This window comes from Pituophis catenifer, unplaced genomic scaffold (assembly GCF_029215685.1).
Source record: "Pituophis catenifer annectens isolate HBS135680 unplaced genomic scaffold, rPitCat1.0.hap2 SCAF_3, whole genome shotgun sequence".
NCBI classification, from domain to species: domain Eukaryota; kingdom Metazoa; phylum Chordata; class Lepidosauria; order Squamata; family Colubridae; genus Pituophis; species Pituophis catenifer.
Genome location: NW_027256883.1, coordinates 111693701 through 111711234, shown reverse-complemented (window position 1 = coordinate 111711234; position 17534 = coordinate 111693701). Strand labels below are relative to the sequence as shown.

General features: G+C 37.4%; 1 protein-coding gene across 1 annotated transcript in view; it reads left to right on the top strand.

Annotated features, from left to right (window-relative positions):
* The first annotated feature begins 408 nt into the window (after positions 1-408).
* The window catches only part of SEC16B (SEC16 homolog B, endoplasmic reticulum export factor), a 77162-nt gene continuing 60036 nt past the window's right edge, over positions 409-17534 (top strand). The window contains exons 1-6 of the mRNA XM_070940933.1: positions 409-539; positions 1505-1851; positions 3263-3348; positions 6320-6440; positions 15061-15211; positions 15380-15527. Of these exons, the coding sequence (XP_070797034.1) occupies positions 1571-1851; positions 3263-3348; positions 6320-6440; positions 15061-15211; positions 15380-15527 (787 nt within the window). The 5' untranslated portion in view covers positions 409-539; positions 1505-1570. The remainder of the gene's footprint in view (positions 540-1504; positions 1852-3262; positions 3349-6319; positions 6441-15060; positions 15212-15379; positions 15528-17534) is intronic.

Genomic DNA, 17534 nt, shown 5'->3' with positions numbered 1-17534 from the left:
TCACCTTGAGGACACCTGTTCCACCTGGCCAGTACTCACTAGGTTTTACCTGGCCAGTACTAAGTTTTAAATTTAGAATAGCTTTTGGAACAAACCTGAGCATCTTATGGCTCTTGAAACAAGTTGCTCCAAGCCATTCATCTTTCATTATAAAAACCCAAGAATATGTAGAAAAGGTTCCTGAAGATGGGGGAAGGGAAAACAAGTAATCCAATTTTGCTGAGCAACTTCCCATGTCATTCTACTCTACCTGCATTTTAAGTGATGCAAAATGCACTAAATATTTAGTTTGTTTGGAAGGATCCAATGTATTGTTTACAAAGGTTTAATGTGCCCTTTGCTCTGCTCAGTCAGGATTATTGCATTGTCCAGGACTTTGACACCAGGAAAAAACTGAGAGTACTCATCTATGGTGGGTAGAAACTTGGTCAGGTATCCACCCATGTGGCAAATGGACTTTGACAGCTGTCTTGGAACAGATAAGTACCACTGCGAGTAAGCTGAAAGAACTGGAGCTGGTGGTCTCATTTCTAATAAAGGTATGTGCATTGTAAGTAGGGGTATTATGGGTATATAGACATAAGATAGCATTGCTCACTCAAGTTGTCCTGGAGTTATCCTGTAGCATTTTACCTGATTTTTTTTTCTTGCCCTTTTGGTGTATAAATGAAATAGGTTTCACCATACACAAATGTTAGAGTTGCACAGAAGACACGTTTGATAGAGAGGATTGCAATCAATAAAAATGTGTTGTCAGATGTTTGTACAATATCACTCCCTGCTGGTTTGGCGATGTGACTGAATGACTGATGTATAGATAGAAGATGGACTACGTATCTGTATGACCCTTTTAAAATGGACTAAGAGACCAGAAAGATCTCAAGTTTATTCAGCCTTTAGGGAACTATTACAGACATCTTTTCAATAATTAGTGATATAATATCGGAAAGATTATACTGTATGTCAGAAAATAGTCAGATATCTGATGTTATCATTAATGTATTAACTAAATAATGAAAGTATTATCAAGCCATTGTTTTCTGATAAATCAAGCAGGATTTGTTGTATAATTTTGAAATAATGTATGTGGATTGGCCTGATTATAACTCTTTATTTTCATTTAGCAGTAAAGTTACCAATGTTAGATATCAATTAGTGTGAAAGCTAATTGCAGTATTAAAAACTTGTAAGAATTCTGTGCCTAGGGCATAAACTTGTTTCTTTAACAGTAACTTCATGTATTTTCTATCAAACTACAAAGAGATGAATAAATATTAACAATCTCATATATTCTCTTTTCCAAAGGGGGAAAAGGTATTTTAAAAATCCTAATTTATAAAGAAGTTATAGATATGCCTCTAGGACATAGCAAGAATAGTCTTCCCTGGAGCCTTTCTAGACCTATAACCATGAAGGCAAAAGTCTTTACAGTTTGGCTATCTTGTTTGGAAGAATGCTTCTTTTCATTGAACCTACTGCCTTTTGATTGTTTTTATATTTATAGGAAACTGAAGAAATTTAGATACTGAACAAAATCTAAATAAGAACAGTCTTTAATAAAAAGTCCTGAATGGACTCATGGATGCCACCACGACAGCCCCAGGACCAAGGGAGGTGTGCAACCTGGTTTGAAGGATATGGAAGGAGCCCATGGAGGGAAGTCTACCATGGTCCTCCACCTCCACATTTCAGGCATGAAGGATACCATCCTGATTTCCAAGTAGGACCTCCGCCTTGGCTAGATACTCAGCACCACCATCCCATCCATCATCCAAGGCCCCAGAACTATATGAGACCAAACTCCAGGGCAGAATATTATAAAAGTAGCTATCCAGACTGGTCTTACACAAGGTAAAGCTAACATGAAAAATAAGGAGTGACAATGTTGGGAAATGATATAGACAGGCAGCACAAGGAGGTCCAGGCTCTGATTTCAGCTGGTTCTAAATCATAGTCTAAAGAAACAAAATTGTCTGATTTCAGAGATTATGAGAAAGTGTGTTTTATTGCAGTTGGGGTTGTTTTGAATCTTTTTCTCTCATATCTATAGCCTGCAGAGCCCTGCATGGGGTCCTGAATAAGGTCAAGTGCTACCATAATAATCTTAATTTTGACCTTTTGGATCCTGCACTGGATTTAAAACTTTTGTTGACAACACCACCACCACTTTATTTTGATCATTGAGTGACTATAAAGTTGTGGCTTCCCTGCCTTGTATATTGCTTAGTGTGCAATGTATTGTATGTTGTCATGATTCTCTGGCCTATACTGCATATTGTTTAATATACAGTATATATTTAGTAGGTTTTATGTGGTCTAGCTAATCTATTCTTTGCACTGAAACAACTGTTTAGCATTATATATTTTTTAGATTTGCCTGCATTTATACAGTATTATATACAAACTAATGTTCTGCTTTGCCCTTATCTTTGAGCATAATTATAGTAAACTAGAAATGAATATTTCTGATCAACTCTTCTAAACACAAACAAGAAACCAAAGGAACAACTACCCAAAGTTCAAACCAATCCATTTATGTATAATTGAAAAATTATGAAAGTGAAAAAAAGACCAAATTATTCACATAATGGAAGCTATAATTTCCTGCTATTATTTTAACCAGGCCTTTGTAACTCCTAAATTAGAATGCAAAAGCTTTGTGGTTTTGCTACTTTTTTACATTTTGCATCCTTCAGTTTGTCCCATCTTTTTGTTAGTACTGCCACTACTTATTCTATTGACTTATAGATCACTAAGTTCAACCGTCTACTGAGTTAGTGGGCCCTACCAAGTTGTCAATGAAATCTCACTCATATTTTAAAATTATTTAATAATAGATTTAGGAGAAAGAGTCACATTAATGATCGAATAATGGTGATATATTATAACAGTAAATAAAGATCTATTATTATTATGTCTAATAATTATGTGAAGACCCAGCTCTCTGGAAAAGGCTGTAATGTTGGGAAAGGTGGAAGGAAGGATAAGAGGATGGTCTGTACCAAGGTGGATGGATTTACAATGGTGATTGGAAGACGTGGAAGATCAGGTTAAAGACAGATCATCATGGAGAAAATCTATGTGGTCACTAGGAATTGAAAATGACTTGATGGCACATAATCAATATGTGTTAGTTTCTGGAACTGTTTTTGATGAACTATTTTCAACTATTTCCAACTACAAAAAGATATACAGTAGATAGCCTACTAAAGCACATTTTTCTGCCTCTTATTTGGCTCATTCCTTTTGGGTTACTTTTCAGGCAAGAATATGAAGGGCTGCATCATGGCTTCATGGAGGACCCTGAAGCGTACCAAAGATTCACCCAAGTACATCCAAGCAAAAGAGGTACTGCGTTTCCCATAGGATAAATGGCTGAGAACATTATGGAGCTAAAATATTTTTCTCCAGTCTGGTGCCTTCTGGGCTAAAACAATTTATAATTTCCAACTAGCACTGACAAAGACCAATCTATATAGGAATAATGGATATTGGGAAATGCGGAAGTAAAGTAATAGGGTATGCTTATATTTATATGTATTATGGGAAGTCATTTGTAAGCATTTCTTTATTCTTTATGAATTCTTAGTATCTTAGTATAGTGAGGGACTAAAGTTTAGAATGGTTAGAGTTGAATGTCCTCCTGAAAAGGAGACAAATGCAGCAGGCCTGTGAAACTGCAACACTTAAGTATTCATAACTTACTACAGTATACTAACATTTAAGATTTGAAAAAGGAGTTCGTAATTCCCTACTTTTTGGGCCAGATTTTGAGACTAAGGTAGGACAGTCAGTGTGGCATATTTCTTAGAGACTAGAGGATTAGAGAGGATTAGAGAGACTCAGGTTCAAATCTACCCTTGGCCATGCAATTCACTTGGCATCTTTGAATCAGTCATTCAGCCCAACCTAACAGGAATGTTCTTGTAGAGAAAACTACCATAGGTAGAAAGTGTCAAATATGCTGTCTTCAAGTTCTGTAAAAACTGGGGATGTAAGCTAACACCAAACATTTCAGTTTCCTATCTCAATCTCAGTCTCAAAATCTTCCTGGGATCACGTGTTAAGTCCAAAATTCTGTTTCAGTTCTGTGGCTCCATTTGTAGGATTAAATAGTTCACATTTCTGTTTCTTTTTTCTCTCTTTTCTCTTCCCCCTTTAGCTTAGCCTTAGTCTGGTTTCCTCTATATCTTTCCAACGTCCTCACCCTTTCTCTATAGTTCTAAAACTCCTTTCTATAGTTTCCCCTGTTCTTCTCAAAGCATTTCTCAAAGCAAGAAGCATGGATGCCATTTTCTTCATTAATTGTACTTCCCTTTGAAACTGAAAAACCACAGGCAACAGTGGTGGATTTCAATTTTTTTTATTATCGGTTCTGTGCGCGTGACAGGGGAAGGATACTGCAAAATCCCCATTCCCTCCCCACTCCAGGGGAAGGTTACTTCAAAATCCCCATTCCCTCCCCACCCCACTAACCTGCTCGGGGAAGGAATCAAACTCCCCCCTCTTTATTTCCCCAAATAAAATATTACTTATAAGAAAAGGCTCCCAGAAAAGCAAGGAAAAATCAAGCTGCTAACAAGGAACCTGCCTGAGGCTCATTCCACATTCCTATCAGCTGCATAAAGGAAACTTTGTAAGAAGAAAACAGCTACCGGTGCTTAGAGATTATAGAAGGTGGAAGCCGGAAGTTCAGCTCCATTTACAAGCAGGCAGAAAACTCATTCAAGACAGGATATTTCACAATGGAAATCGCCCAAACCTTTTTAGAAACACAAAGCCCATGTTGTACAAACCCCAAAACTTCAAAAACATAGAACCATATAAGAATCCCTCCTCTTATCCAGTTTGTTGTTCAGCTGACCCAGAAACGAACTGCTGAATGTCACTTCGCTTCTGCAAGTAAAAACCTCATTCCAGCAGCTGCTTCTTGGCTTGTCAATTTAAAGCAACGGCGTTTTTTTTCCTTCTTCTTCTTTGCCAAGTGATCTCCTGGCTAAAATGTGAACCCTGATTTTTTCCTTCTAGCTGATTAGTTGGGAGGCTTCTTGGCTTCTCAATTTAAAGCGATGGTGTCTTGTTTTTTCCCCCTCTTCTTTGTCAAGTGAGCCCTGATTTTTTCCTTCTAGCCAATCAGCTGGGAGACTGGGAGGCAGTAAATAGATTGGGGGCAGGGCCAGGCAGAGGTGGTATTTACTGGTTCTCCGAAATACTCAAAATTTCCACTACTGGTTCACAAGAACTGGGGAGAACGGGTAACAACCCACCACTGACAGGCAGTTCCACTTACTCTTAACCTCATTTAAAGAGAACCATGGGGCAAAGTTTCACACACACACACACACACACACACACACACCCCACTTCATTTCATTTCACTTCACTTCACTTCATTTCATTTCATTTCATTATTTCAAATACATGTGCTTAAAAAAATTAGGTGTGCTATAGCTGGGTTGTAAATATCTGGATAACCTGTAGGTGGAAGTAGTGAGATGCTATAAACAAGTGGCCCCCAACTTTTTGGGCACTAGGGACTGGTTCCGTGGAGAGAGGTTTTTCTGCAGACCAGAGGGGGCATGGTTTCACATGCTGCCTGCATCCCATGGATGGGGCTTCACTTCTTTGCACAGTCCAGTTTCTTGCATGCTGCAGCCCAATGCCGGTCCATGGACCAGGGGTTGGAGACCCTTGCTGTAAACCTTCCATCATATGGTTTTTAAGCTTTTTGTAGCCCAAATATGATAGTTATAAAAAGTGAAAGCTACCAGTCCCTGCAATTTTCTTGGCAAGTTTTTTCAAAAGTGATTTGCCACTCACTCCTTCCTAGGGCAGATAAAATGTGACTGGCCCAAGGTCACCCATCTGGCCTTGTGCCTAAGGCAGGTATAGAACTCATGACATCTTGGTTTTTATCTTGATGCCTTAACCATTGCACTAAATTATATTATAGTTTGGTTTAGATAAGGAAATATTCTCGCAGTGGTGATTTGCTAAGAGAAGGAAGAGGTGATAGCTTCTCTTCAAGAGCAAGTACGATTCCTACAATCCTAGCCAGTATTTGGGAAAATTACTGTAACTCAACCATTTCATTTCTCTTAATTGTTTCTCAGCTTCATGCTGTTTACCTGCAATCCTTCTCTCCCCCCACCCCCAGGTAAATAATCATTATTATCTAATCTGTTCCACTAGTGCAGAGCATAGTTCAATTGTGTAGTTTAAGGAGAATGGCATTCCATTGCTCTATGCCTAATTCTGACTAGCCTTTCATTCTTAATGCATGCAAGAAGACCTATTTGTTTATATTTACTTTGTACAGATCCAAGATGGAGAGATAACTGGAGTGAAAGTGCAAATTCCTGGCACCAGAATTACTATCCAGATTGCCAGTCTAGGAGTGGTAACGACTCTTTGGGGTATTATGATGTTGCACTAACTCAGTAAGTAAAACTCTTGAATGACAATGTTTAAGATTATCCCTATCCAGTTATTCTTAGTACTGTTGGGTCAATGGATGGCTTTGATATTTATTGACAAAATCTCTGGCCAGCATGAAGATAGAATTGTAGATGTTATCTTTGCCTTGCCTTCAGTCTCTCTCTCTCTCTCTCTCTCTCTCTCTCTCTCTCTCTCTCTCTCTCTCTCTCCCTCCCTTCCTCCCCCCCCCCCCCTCTCTCTGCATGCCCTCTGGAAACCTACCTCCCTACTGGAGATATTTTAGATTTTTCCAAGCTGAGATGTGTGAGAAGATGTATTCATATTTCTATTTTTCATGCATAGACCTTCTATGGATTATTTTAGGGATTCTCTAAGAAAATTACAGGTAGTCCTCAATTTACGACCACAATTGAGCCCAAAATTTATGTTGCTAAGTGAGACATTTGTTAAGTTTTGCCCCATTTTTTTTTTAATTTGATTTATATGCCGCCCTTCTCCGGAGACTCAAGGCGGCTTACAATGCGTTAAGCAATAGCCTTCATTCTTTTGTATATTTTATACAAAGTCAGCTTATTGCCCCCACAAACTGGGTCCTCATTTCACCTACCTTAGAAAGGATGGAAGGCTGAGTCAACCTTGAGCCTGGTGAGATTCGAACCAGCAGAAATTGCAGGCAGCTGTGTTAATAACAGGGTGCATTAAACCACTGTACCATCAAGGGTCTTTATGAACTTTCTTGCCACAAATGGTTTTTTAACGTTTGTACTATGTGTTTTTTATCTTTTGGCTGTTCACCGCCCTGAGTCCTTTGGGAGTAGGGCGGTATATAAATTTAATAAATAAATAAATAAATAAATAAATAAATAAATAAATAAATAAATAAATAAATACAGTTGTTAAGTAAATCACTGCAGTTGTTAAATTAGTAACATAATTGTTAAGTGACTCTGGCTTCTCCATTGATTTTGCTTGTCAGAAGGTCACAAAAGCTGTTCCCATGACCCTGGGACACTGCAACTGTCATAAAGATGAATCAGTTGCCAAGCAGTTGAATTTTCATCACATGAATACGGGGATGCTCCAATGGTCGTAAGTGTGAAAAACTGTCATAAGTCACCTTTTTTCAGCGCCGTTGTAATTTTGAATGGTCATTAAATAAACTGTTGTAAGTTGAGGACTACCTGTATATGGGGAATATCAGAAATGTACAGATATGGTATTGAACAATTCCTGAGTGCTTATCAGTGCATTACATGTATCTCCTATTAGTGGGTTGTGGCAAAAGTATGCTGCCTTCCAAGATCATTTAGATTTGAACCAAATACTATGGTGTGAGTAATGTACTGTAGTGTGAGTGCACCGAGAGGCAAAATTGAGCTTTGGCTGGAATGGTGATTTGTGAGTATCTGCTTATATAAATGTTTGTTTTGAGTCCTTAGTTTAAGTGTAAGTCTGTTCATGCATACACAAAGATGAATTGAGAAGCATGATTTTTACGGTCAAAGATTGAGAGCATCATACAAAGATTATGAGAGATTCTGAATGTGAAGCAGATTACTTTTACACAGTACCATGAGTGAATTTTAGAGAATAAAGGACACACAGAGAAAGAAAATAATTGGAAAAAATCAAAGTGGAAGGACTATAGGAAGAGAAAATGTGAGTCCTGCTTGGAAAAGTATTACAAGATAAATGCATTTTTCAACAGAATAAATGAGAAATGTGTAAAAGGAAAGAGGACTTGAAAGCTGCTTGGAACATGTTACAGAGCATTACAGAAGATTGTAGTGTTATATTAAAGGAAATAAAAACACATTGCAGTGGTAAAAGAAGCTGTGGATTAGGTAAATGAACACAAACACAAGATTGTTGCAAAAATGAGCCTGAGAGGCAGATATTTTATAAAATATACTGCTCAAAAAAATAAAGGGAACACAAGCAGAAGACATCCGAGATCTGAATGAATGAAATAGCCTTATTAAATACTTTGTTCTTTACATACAGTAGTTTATACACTGCTCAAACAACTAAAGGGAACACAAAACTACTGTATGTAACGAACAAAGTATTTAATAAGGCTATTTCATTCATTCAGATCTTGGATGTCTTCTCCTTTGTTCCCTTAATTTTTTTGAGCAGTGTATATATTGAGAAAAGACAAATGCAGAGTATGTGTTCAACAAGAGCAGGATATGGTTAAGATTTAAAAATGAAGATAAAACAAAATCTTTTTGAAGTGGGGCAAAACTAAGAATGTACAGAGGTGAGAAAGTTTACTGTACATTTGTTGAAGTAAAAAAAAATATATGATGGAATGAATAGGCTGGAATTATGGAATGGTTTGTATTAATATAGAATGGAAAGTTGATGGTTGAATGTGATATTAATAGTAGGTGACGGAATTAAAGATGCCAGAGGATAAATGGAGTATTTAGCAAATGGGTCAACATTGAGCATATTGGCTTGGTTGTCTATTGTGTTTATGAATAAATATATAAGGAAACAATCATGGTGATCTTATATTGGTTGGGGTGTAAATGTGCTTGTATTTGTGTATGCGTCTAGACTTAGTGTTCTAATGTCTGAGAATCTGAATGATTTGTACTGAATATTAAGTAGAAGTATGGTATTATAAAGAGTTTGAATGTTGATGTTAAAATTTTAACAGCTGCATTGGTGTAAAGTCTGCAAAATACAGTACTTGTTGAAATTCATGTTTAAGAAACAATTAATGAAAGAGTTTTAGGTTTCAGGTTCTTTAACGCTTCTAGCTAATATAATAACCTTGCACATTTAAATGTATTAAACTGCAATGTGAACTTGGATATGGAAAAAGATATTTGATAATGTTCAAATTATGGATTTGTATCAGATATTTAAGGATTTTAGATTTCCTATGCAATTAATTTCTTAGATTAAAGTTTATTATCCTAATCTTTCTGATTTTGTAATTATTAAATTATTTCACCAGTAATAAAAGCAAAGGGTAGAACTTGTCAAGGATGTTCTTTATCTCATTTAATGTTTAATTTGCATGTTCCTGCAATGGATAGACAATGGCTAATACACACACACACACACACACACACACACACACACAGAGTCAATATTCTAGATATAACATCATACATAATATAATATAATGTAATGTAATATACTATAATATACTACAATGCAATGCAATGCAATGCAATACAATATAGAGTAAATCAAATATTCTGCTAGATGAGTGTCTGGAAAATATTAGGGTTTTTTATATTATTCAGAAGCTATCCCCAGGAAGATACTGAATTTAGTAGGTAAGAATATTTGAAAATATACCGGTATCTCTCAGGTAAAAGAGGCTATTGAGAGGCAAATGAAAACATCCTTAGGTTTATTGTGAAGGATTAGTGTTATTAAAAACAAATTTAGCATCAAACTAATACATATTTTCAGAGCAATGCTTGTCTTGGTTCAGCTTAAATATTTTAATTAGTTTTTGTTTTAACATATTTAAAAAGTTAATGATTATTGTAAATTTGTATGGATGAAGCAAATACCCAGTTTGTCATTGGTTTACTTATTAATCTAAGTCATGTATTAGAATGCAACTTCTTTTAGCTACTTGTGATCATGGGCTACAATTGTAAGATTCAGAATTACAATTTACTACCCTTCTGGTCCAGAGATGTTGGTTCTTATCATAGTAGGAATTAGGTTATTTTCTTCTTTATACCATATAGTGTTTTTAAATGTAGTAGACTAAATTTATTTTTGGTAATACAACAATAATATAGTTATATAGTTATATTTATGTTTAGTTTTTAAATAATTTCATAATTAAGGTTTTTAAATAAATGTTTTATATACATTCACATACATATATCGATATGAGAGTCTGTGCCATGTTGTGAGTTAAGGTGCTGGACAGGGAGCAGGGAGATCCAGATTCTAGTTCTCCCTTAGGCACAGAAACCAGCTGGGTGACTTTGGGTAACAGAAAAATTATTATTTTCCCCCCTGTCCTCCTTCATTATATTTCCTTTCAGTGTTCAGCACTTAAAGTTGTGTCACACTGACCATTTCTTTCCTTTGTGCATTTTTTGATAGAGTTTCATCCTAGCTATAAGATAAAGCCAAACTGTTATATATAACAGAATAACAGAATAACAGAGTTGCTCAAGCAGGAAACCCTATAACATTTCAGACAAATGGTTGTCCAATCTCTTCTTAAAAACCTCCAATGATGGAGCACCCACAACTTCAGGAGGCAAGTTGTCCTACTGATTAATTGTTCTAACAGGAAATTTCTCCTTAGCTTGGTTCTCTCCTTGATTAGTTTCCATCCATTGCTTCTTGTCCTGCCTTCAGATCCTTTGTAGAATAGGGTCTATCTATCAGAATATCTTCTATTCTATCTATAGATGATGCACTTTCCTGTGTGCTTCATCTTAGCTTGAAGCACCTGGAGGAGAAGAATACTTATGTGTGAATGCTGTTTATTGATTTTAGTTCGGAGTTCCACAGCATTTGGTGAACAAACTGGGCCTATTAGGTTTTAATAGTCCTTTATGTAACTGGATACTTGATTTCCTTATTGATAGGCCCAGGTTTGTGTGAATTGGGAGAAAAATTTCCAACTCCATCTTCTTGAGTACCGGTTCCACACAGGGCTATGTCTTGAGACCGCTACTGTTCACTTTGATGACCCACGACTGTTGTGCCAAAAGTGCTACGAATCATATTGTGAAGTATGTGGATGACACAGCAGTGGTGGGTCTTATTCAGGACAACAATGAAGATGCTTATAGGGAAGAGGTGAAGGCTTTGGTGGACTAGTGCAATAAAAGTAACCTGGTTCTAAACATTAATAAAATAAAGGAGATCATTGTAGATTTTAGAAAGATCCAGCATAGTCATACTCAACTCAGTATCAAGGATGCAGATGTTGAGGTGGTCAACAGTATTAAGTATCTGGGGGTGCAGATAATGAACAATCTGAATTGGTCTCTCCACACATCATCCTTAGTGAAGCATGCAAACCAGCATCTGCATTTCTGGAGAGCACATCTTTCTCCTTTTGTCCTGACCACTTTTTACACAGGCACAATTGAGACCGTTTTAACAAATTGCATCACTGTTTGGTTGATAGTAGCAGTGCCTCAGATAGAAGGTTCATACAGAGAGTGGTAAGGGCAACCAAGAAGATTATAGAAAGCTCGCTTCCTGTTATTCAGGTTACTGCTTATAAGCGCTTTGTGCTTAGAGCTGAAAGTATTGTTAGAGACCTCACGCACCCACTTTACGGTTTGTTTCTGTTGCTCCCCTCTGGGAGCATTTGAAGTATTTCTAATAGAACTATTTGATTCTGTAACAGCTTTGTTTCCTATGCCATCCATCTGGTAAACTTGCAAGATTTGTTTTTCTCACCATGTTCATGTATGCATCCGAACTAGACTGTGTTGTTTCTCTGTGTCATATAATAGCAGCTCTGTAGCGGACAAAAAAACTCTACAGAGAATCATTAAAACTGCCCAGAATATCATTGGACTCCAGCTACCAGCCCTGGATGACATCTTTGAATCTCGCTGTTTGAGAAAGTTGCATGACATTCTCAGAGACTCTTCCCATCCTGCTTACAATCTTTTTGGACTGTTGCCTTCTGGCAGAAGATACAGAACAATTAAAACTTGGACCACACGTCTTCTGAATAGTTTTTATCCCAGAGTTATAATTGCACTCAACAATGAACTAAAGGGCCACCATCAGTGAGCTGTTGGACAGTCTTACTTGGTCTGTTTTGTGGATGTTTGGGTGGTTTAGGGGTGGAGAATTTAATGGGTGGGAGTGTGCTTGGGGATTGTTATGTGTGTTGGACCTGGTCTTTGGGTGTTAAGTGAATTTTGTTGTATGGGTATACTGTATACACATACAATGACAATAAAGATATTTATTATTTATTTTATTTAATATATGTGGTTATATGCTTTCTTATTTATTTATTTATTTATTTATTTATTTATTTATTTGCTTGCTTGCTTAATTATCAAGTTTATGTAATGTATATTGGAGGTGGTGACCCTTTGAGAGCTGTGTGCAATGAAACTTCATTTTAACGTATGCTGATTAGTGTACATTTAAAGTGACAATAAGCTCTGAGATTGACCCTTCTTTGTGGCAGCCCCTTATTGATATTGAACTATTGCTATATGTCATCTCTAATCCTTCTTTTCATTAAACTAGATATACCCAGTTCTTGCAACTGTTCTTCATATAGTTTAGCTTTCAGTCCCCTAATCATCTTTGTTGCTCTTTTCTGCACTCTTTTTAGAGTCTCAACATCTTTTTTATATTGGGCAATTAAAACTGGATGCAATATTCCAAGTGTGGTCTTACCAAGGCATTATAAAGTGTTACCAACACTTCACGTGATCTTGCAGAAAACTGCAATTCTTTGTGCTTGTAGTATTCTGCAGACTTTTCTAATGCAGAACTGTAAGCTTGTGGGAGGGGACATTATCAATAAAGGGAGCCTTTTCTCACCTGATAGCTAATTTGGTGATAGGTGAGAAAGATTTAAGTGAAACATTTGCTTAGACAGTTTGCTGTGTACACATCATGAGGAAATTGGGTCAAAATTCTGAATCTTGTAGGAAACAGTACATATTCAAGCTTGGCATTCATTTTATGTACTTATCATGGTATAAGGAGACAGATATATACAGTCATGGCCGTAAATGTTGGCACCCCTGAAATTTTTCCAGAAAATGAAGTATTTCTCACAGAAAAGTATTGCAGTAACACATGTTTTGCTATACACATGTTTATTCCCTTTGTGTGTATTGGAACAAAACCAAAAAAGGGAGGGGAAAAAGCAAATTGGACATAATGTCACACAAAACTCCAAAAATGGGCTGGACAAAATAATTGGCACCCTTTACTTAATATTTGGTTGCACATCCTTTGGAATAAATAACTGAAATCAATCGCTTCCGATAACCATCAATAAGCTTCTTACACCTCTCACCTGGAATTTTGGACCACTCTTCCTTTGCAAACTGCTCCAGGTCTCTCTTATTGGAAGGGCGCCTCTTCCCAACAGCAATTTGCAAGCCATTGGCACATGTGTCATATAGACACCAGTGGAGGCAGAGAGTGTCTCCACCCCTATGTGGAAAGGAGGGGCTTACCCTGAGTATAAAACCCCCTCCAACCTTTTCCACCATGCTCTCTCCATCTCTCTCTTTTCATGTTTGTTCCTCATGAGACTTGATCTCTGTTGTACATAGTTAATATGATTTATCATATGAATAAATACGTTTAAGACATTTATTTATGCATCTGCCTCTGAACTCTTCTATGCTCCTGGGTGTTTCTACGATCCCAATTCCACAGTTGCCATCCATTTCTGGGTGCTTTTTGACGTATGTTTGGGGTCATTGTCCTGCTGGAAGACCCAAGATCTCCGACGCAAACCCAGCTTTCTGACACTGGGCTCTACAGTGCAACCCAAAATCCGTTGGTAATCCTCAGATTTCATGATGCCTTGCACATATTCAAGGCACCCAGTGCCAGAGGCAGCAAAACAACCCCAAAACATCAGTGAACCTCCACCATATTTCACTGTAGGTACTGTGTTCTTTTCTTTGTAGGCCTCATTCCGTTTGCAGTAAACAGTAGAATGATGTGCTTTACCAAAAAGCTCTATCTTGGTCTCATCTGTCCACAAGACGTTTGCCCAGAAGGATTTTGGCGTACTCAAGTACATGTTGGCAAACTGTAGTCTTGCTTTTTTATGTCTCTGTGTCAGCAGTGGGGTCCTCCTGGGTCTCCTGCCATAGCGTTTCATTTCATTTAAATGTTGACGGATAGTTTGCGCTGACACTGATGCTCCCTGAGCCTGCAGGACAGCTTGAATTGCTTTGGAACTTGTTTGGGGCTGCTTATCCACCATCCGGACTATCCTGCGTTGGCACCTTTCATCAATTTTTCTCTTCTGTCCACACCCAGGGAGATTAGCTACAGTGCCATGGGTTGCAGACTTCTTGATAATGTTGCGCACTGTGGACAAAGGCAAATCTAGATCTCTGGAGATGGACTTGTAACCTTGAGATTGGTGATATTTTTCCACAATTTTGGTTCTCAAGTCCTCAAACAGTTCTCTTCTCCTCTTTCTGTTGTCCATGCTTAGTGTGGCACACACAGACACACCATGCAAAGACTGAGTGAACTTCTCTCCTTTTTATCTGCTTTCAGGTGTGAGTTTTATATTGCCCACACCTGTTACTTGCCCCAGGTGAGTTGAAAGGAGCATCACATGCTTGAAACAATCTTATTTATCCACAATTTTGAAAGGGTGCCAATGATTTTGTCCGGCCCATTTTTGGAGTTTTGTGTGACATTATGTCCAATTTGCTTTTTTTCTTCCCTTTTTTGGTTTTGTTCCAATACACACAAAGGGAATAAACATGTGTATAGCAAAACATGTGTTACTGCAATACTTTTCTGTGAGAAATACCTCATTTTCTGGAAAAATTTCAGGGGTGCCAACATTTACTGCCATGACTGTAAGTTTGCTGTAAAGTTGAGTCCAGTAGTTTTTAAGCTCAATCTTTTTCTTTTTCCTTTGATTTCCTCTAGATCTAAGAAGCAGGATCCGTACGAAGATAGCTATGCTTCAAAGAAAGATGCTTCCTATGATATCAGCTACCATTCTCCTTTGTTGCAAGAACACACTTGGGATAATTTCCAAGAGAACTCTTTGAAGAATGCCAATGTTCCAGCCCATGAGGTATCTAATCTCATCCTTGCTGACAGTTTAGCCGGTGGGAGGAAAGATGTATTTTTTTTTCAATAGTAAAATTCCTTGGGAAAGAAGTTATATAGTAGATTATTTTGCTTTGTTTTAATTCAGACTACCATTCACTCCCATATATTTTCTATGTTTTCCCCTACATAGCTTTCATTGCCTGAGGGGCTAACCCCCCTCCAACAGTACAAGGAATCTGGTCTCAGTTCCAGCAGTTATGAGCTTAGTCAATATATGGAAAATTCTTCCAACCACTATGAAGCAGCTCCCTCCAAGGATTGGAGCCCTGTTCAGTTAGGTGAGTTATTCAACAAAGATAAGATGCAGGATGAGGGTAATAAGGCTGAATACTTGTCAAAGACTGGATAGAACTATGGTGAAACTCAGTGGTAGAGAACAAAAAAAATCTATTTGGTTCAGAAGGACAATCTGAAGATTCCCCCAAATTTGAATGCTGGCACTGGATTGGGCTAAATAGCAGTTTGATCTGTAGGGAAGGAGAAGTGTTCTGTGTATAAAGAAGGTCTGAATAGACCTGTCCATGATAATTTTCATCTGAATAACATGGCTACGATTTCTTGTTGTGATATTAGTATTAATTTGGCTCATTTTCCTTTGAAGAGTATGTGATGCTAAGATTGGTGAGAAAGGCCCTTTTTCATGGTTTACCCAAAGGAGAGTTAGATTGGAGGGTCTTAAGGACTTTTTATCTTTATACTTGTGATGTTTGCTCCAGATTTACATAATAGTTCTGGGTGAACTCCACTTTCTATCCCTTCTACGTTGTTCCTAAAACTTAAAAAAAACTAGTCAAGCTTTTATTGCTTTTATTCCTACCCTCCAAAAAATATCTTTAAAAAAACTAGCATTACTTTTATTATGTTCATTATTAATAACATTTGAAAACTTGCTCTGGGAGGATTTGTCTGAAAATGCTGACTATAAAATATTGAATAAATAATATATTCCTGTTGTCTGCCCTAGATTTCCCTTTAGATTGGATTTTTAAGAGTATTGACTATATTCATAGCTAGATCATAGCTTGAGTTAGATCAGACTTGATGGAAACTGCTCTAGCTTTTAAAGATGAAGCCTAGAAGTAAGGAGAAATTTTCTGAAAATGATTAATCAATGGAATAGCTTGCCTCCCAGAGTTATGGGTGCTCCATCACTGAAGATTGTAAGAAAACCAGGGATTTTTGGCACCAGATTAGGATATGGTTGGAGGAGATATTAGACCAAAACATAGATCTGAAGCCAGAATTATTCCTATTGGAATCACAAAAGAGAAATGTAGCAAAGAATTGATATACTTAATGCTGCATGTTATAACAAAAGCAAGGCTGGTTTATGCACAATACTGGAAAAAGGAAGAAACTCCCCCGGAAGAAGAAATAATAAAGAAAATCTTGATTTATGCAGAAATGGACAAGCTGACATTAGAACTCAAAAACAAGAACGAGACAGAATACTATAAAATTTGGAACAAAGTGTATCAATGGTTGGAAAGGAGAAAAGGAGTTGGAACAAAAAAGAATTAGGGTTTGTAAAATGGATACTGGGTAATATTTAGACAAATATGTAAATGAGGACAAGGGATATCTATATAAGAACAAAATAGTAAAATTAAATATATAGTTAAATATATTTGTTGTTATGTTAATATATATATATATATATATATATATATATATATATATATATATATATATATATATATATATATATATATATATGTTTCCTCAGGTTTTCGCGGGTGTTTGTATGTAGGTCTTTGGTTATTCGGGTCTTCTCCCACGTAAAATTGGAAGTGTCTTGGCGACGTTTCGACGAAGTCTCATTCGTCATCTTCAGGCTGGTGTTCTCGGCTTCGTGCTTCCAGGAGCAATGTGAGATCGCAGCTGTCTCTTCCTTTTAACTGCTAGTGGGGGTGTGAGCTGATTGGGTGGGAACTTGGCTGTGTTCTGATTGGGTGGAGGTGTGTTCTGATTGGTTAGGGGCTTGGCTGTGCTCTGATTGGATGGGGGGTTTGTTGTGCTCTGATTGGCTGGGGGGGTGTTCTGTTTGGGTGGGGGCTTGGTTGTGCTTGGGTTAGTCTGAGTTGCAGGGGGATTTGAGCTGGTGAGCTGCGTTGTTGTTGTTTGGCTTCGTGTTTGTGGCCGTGCGAGCTCTTCATGGTGGGTGTCAGTCTGCTTCATGGATTGATTGGAGTGGTTTAAAGTGGCTAATGATGCAGCTGCGGTCTGGCTTCTGGTCCTTGGTCGTGGCTCATTATCAGTGTGGGTTTGAGTCTGCTTTCTGCGTG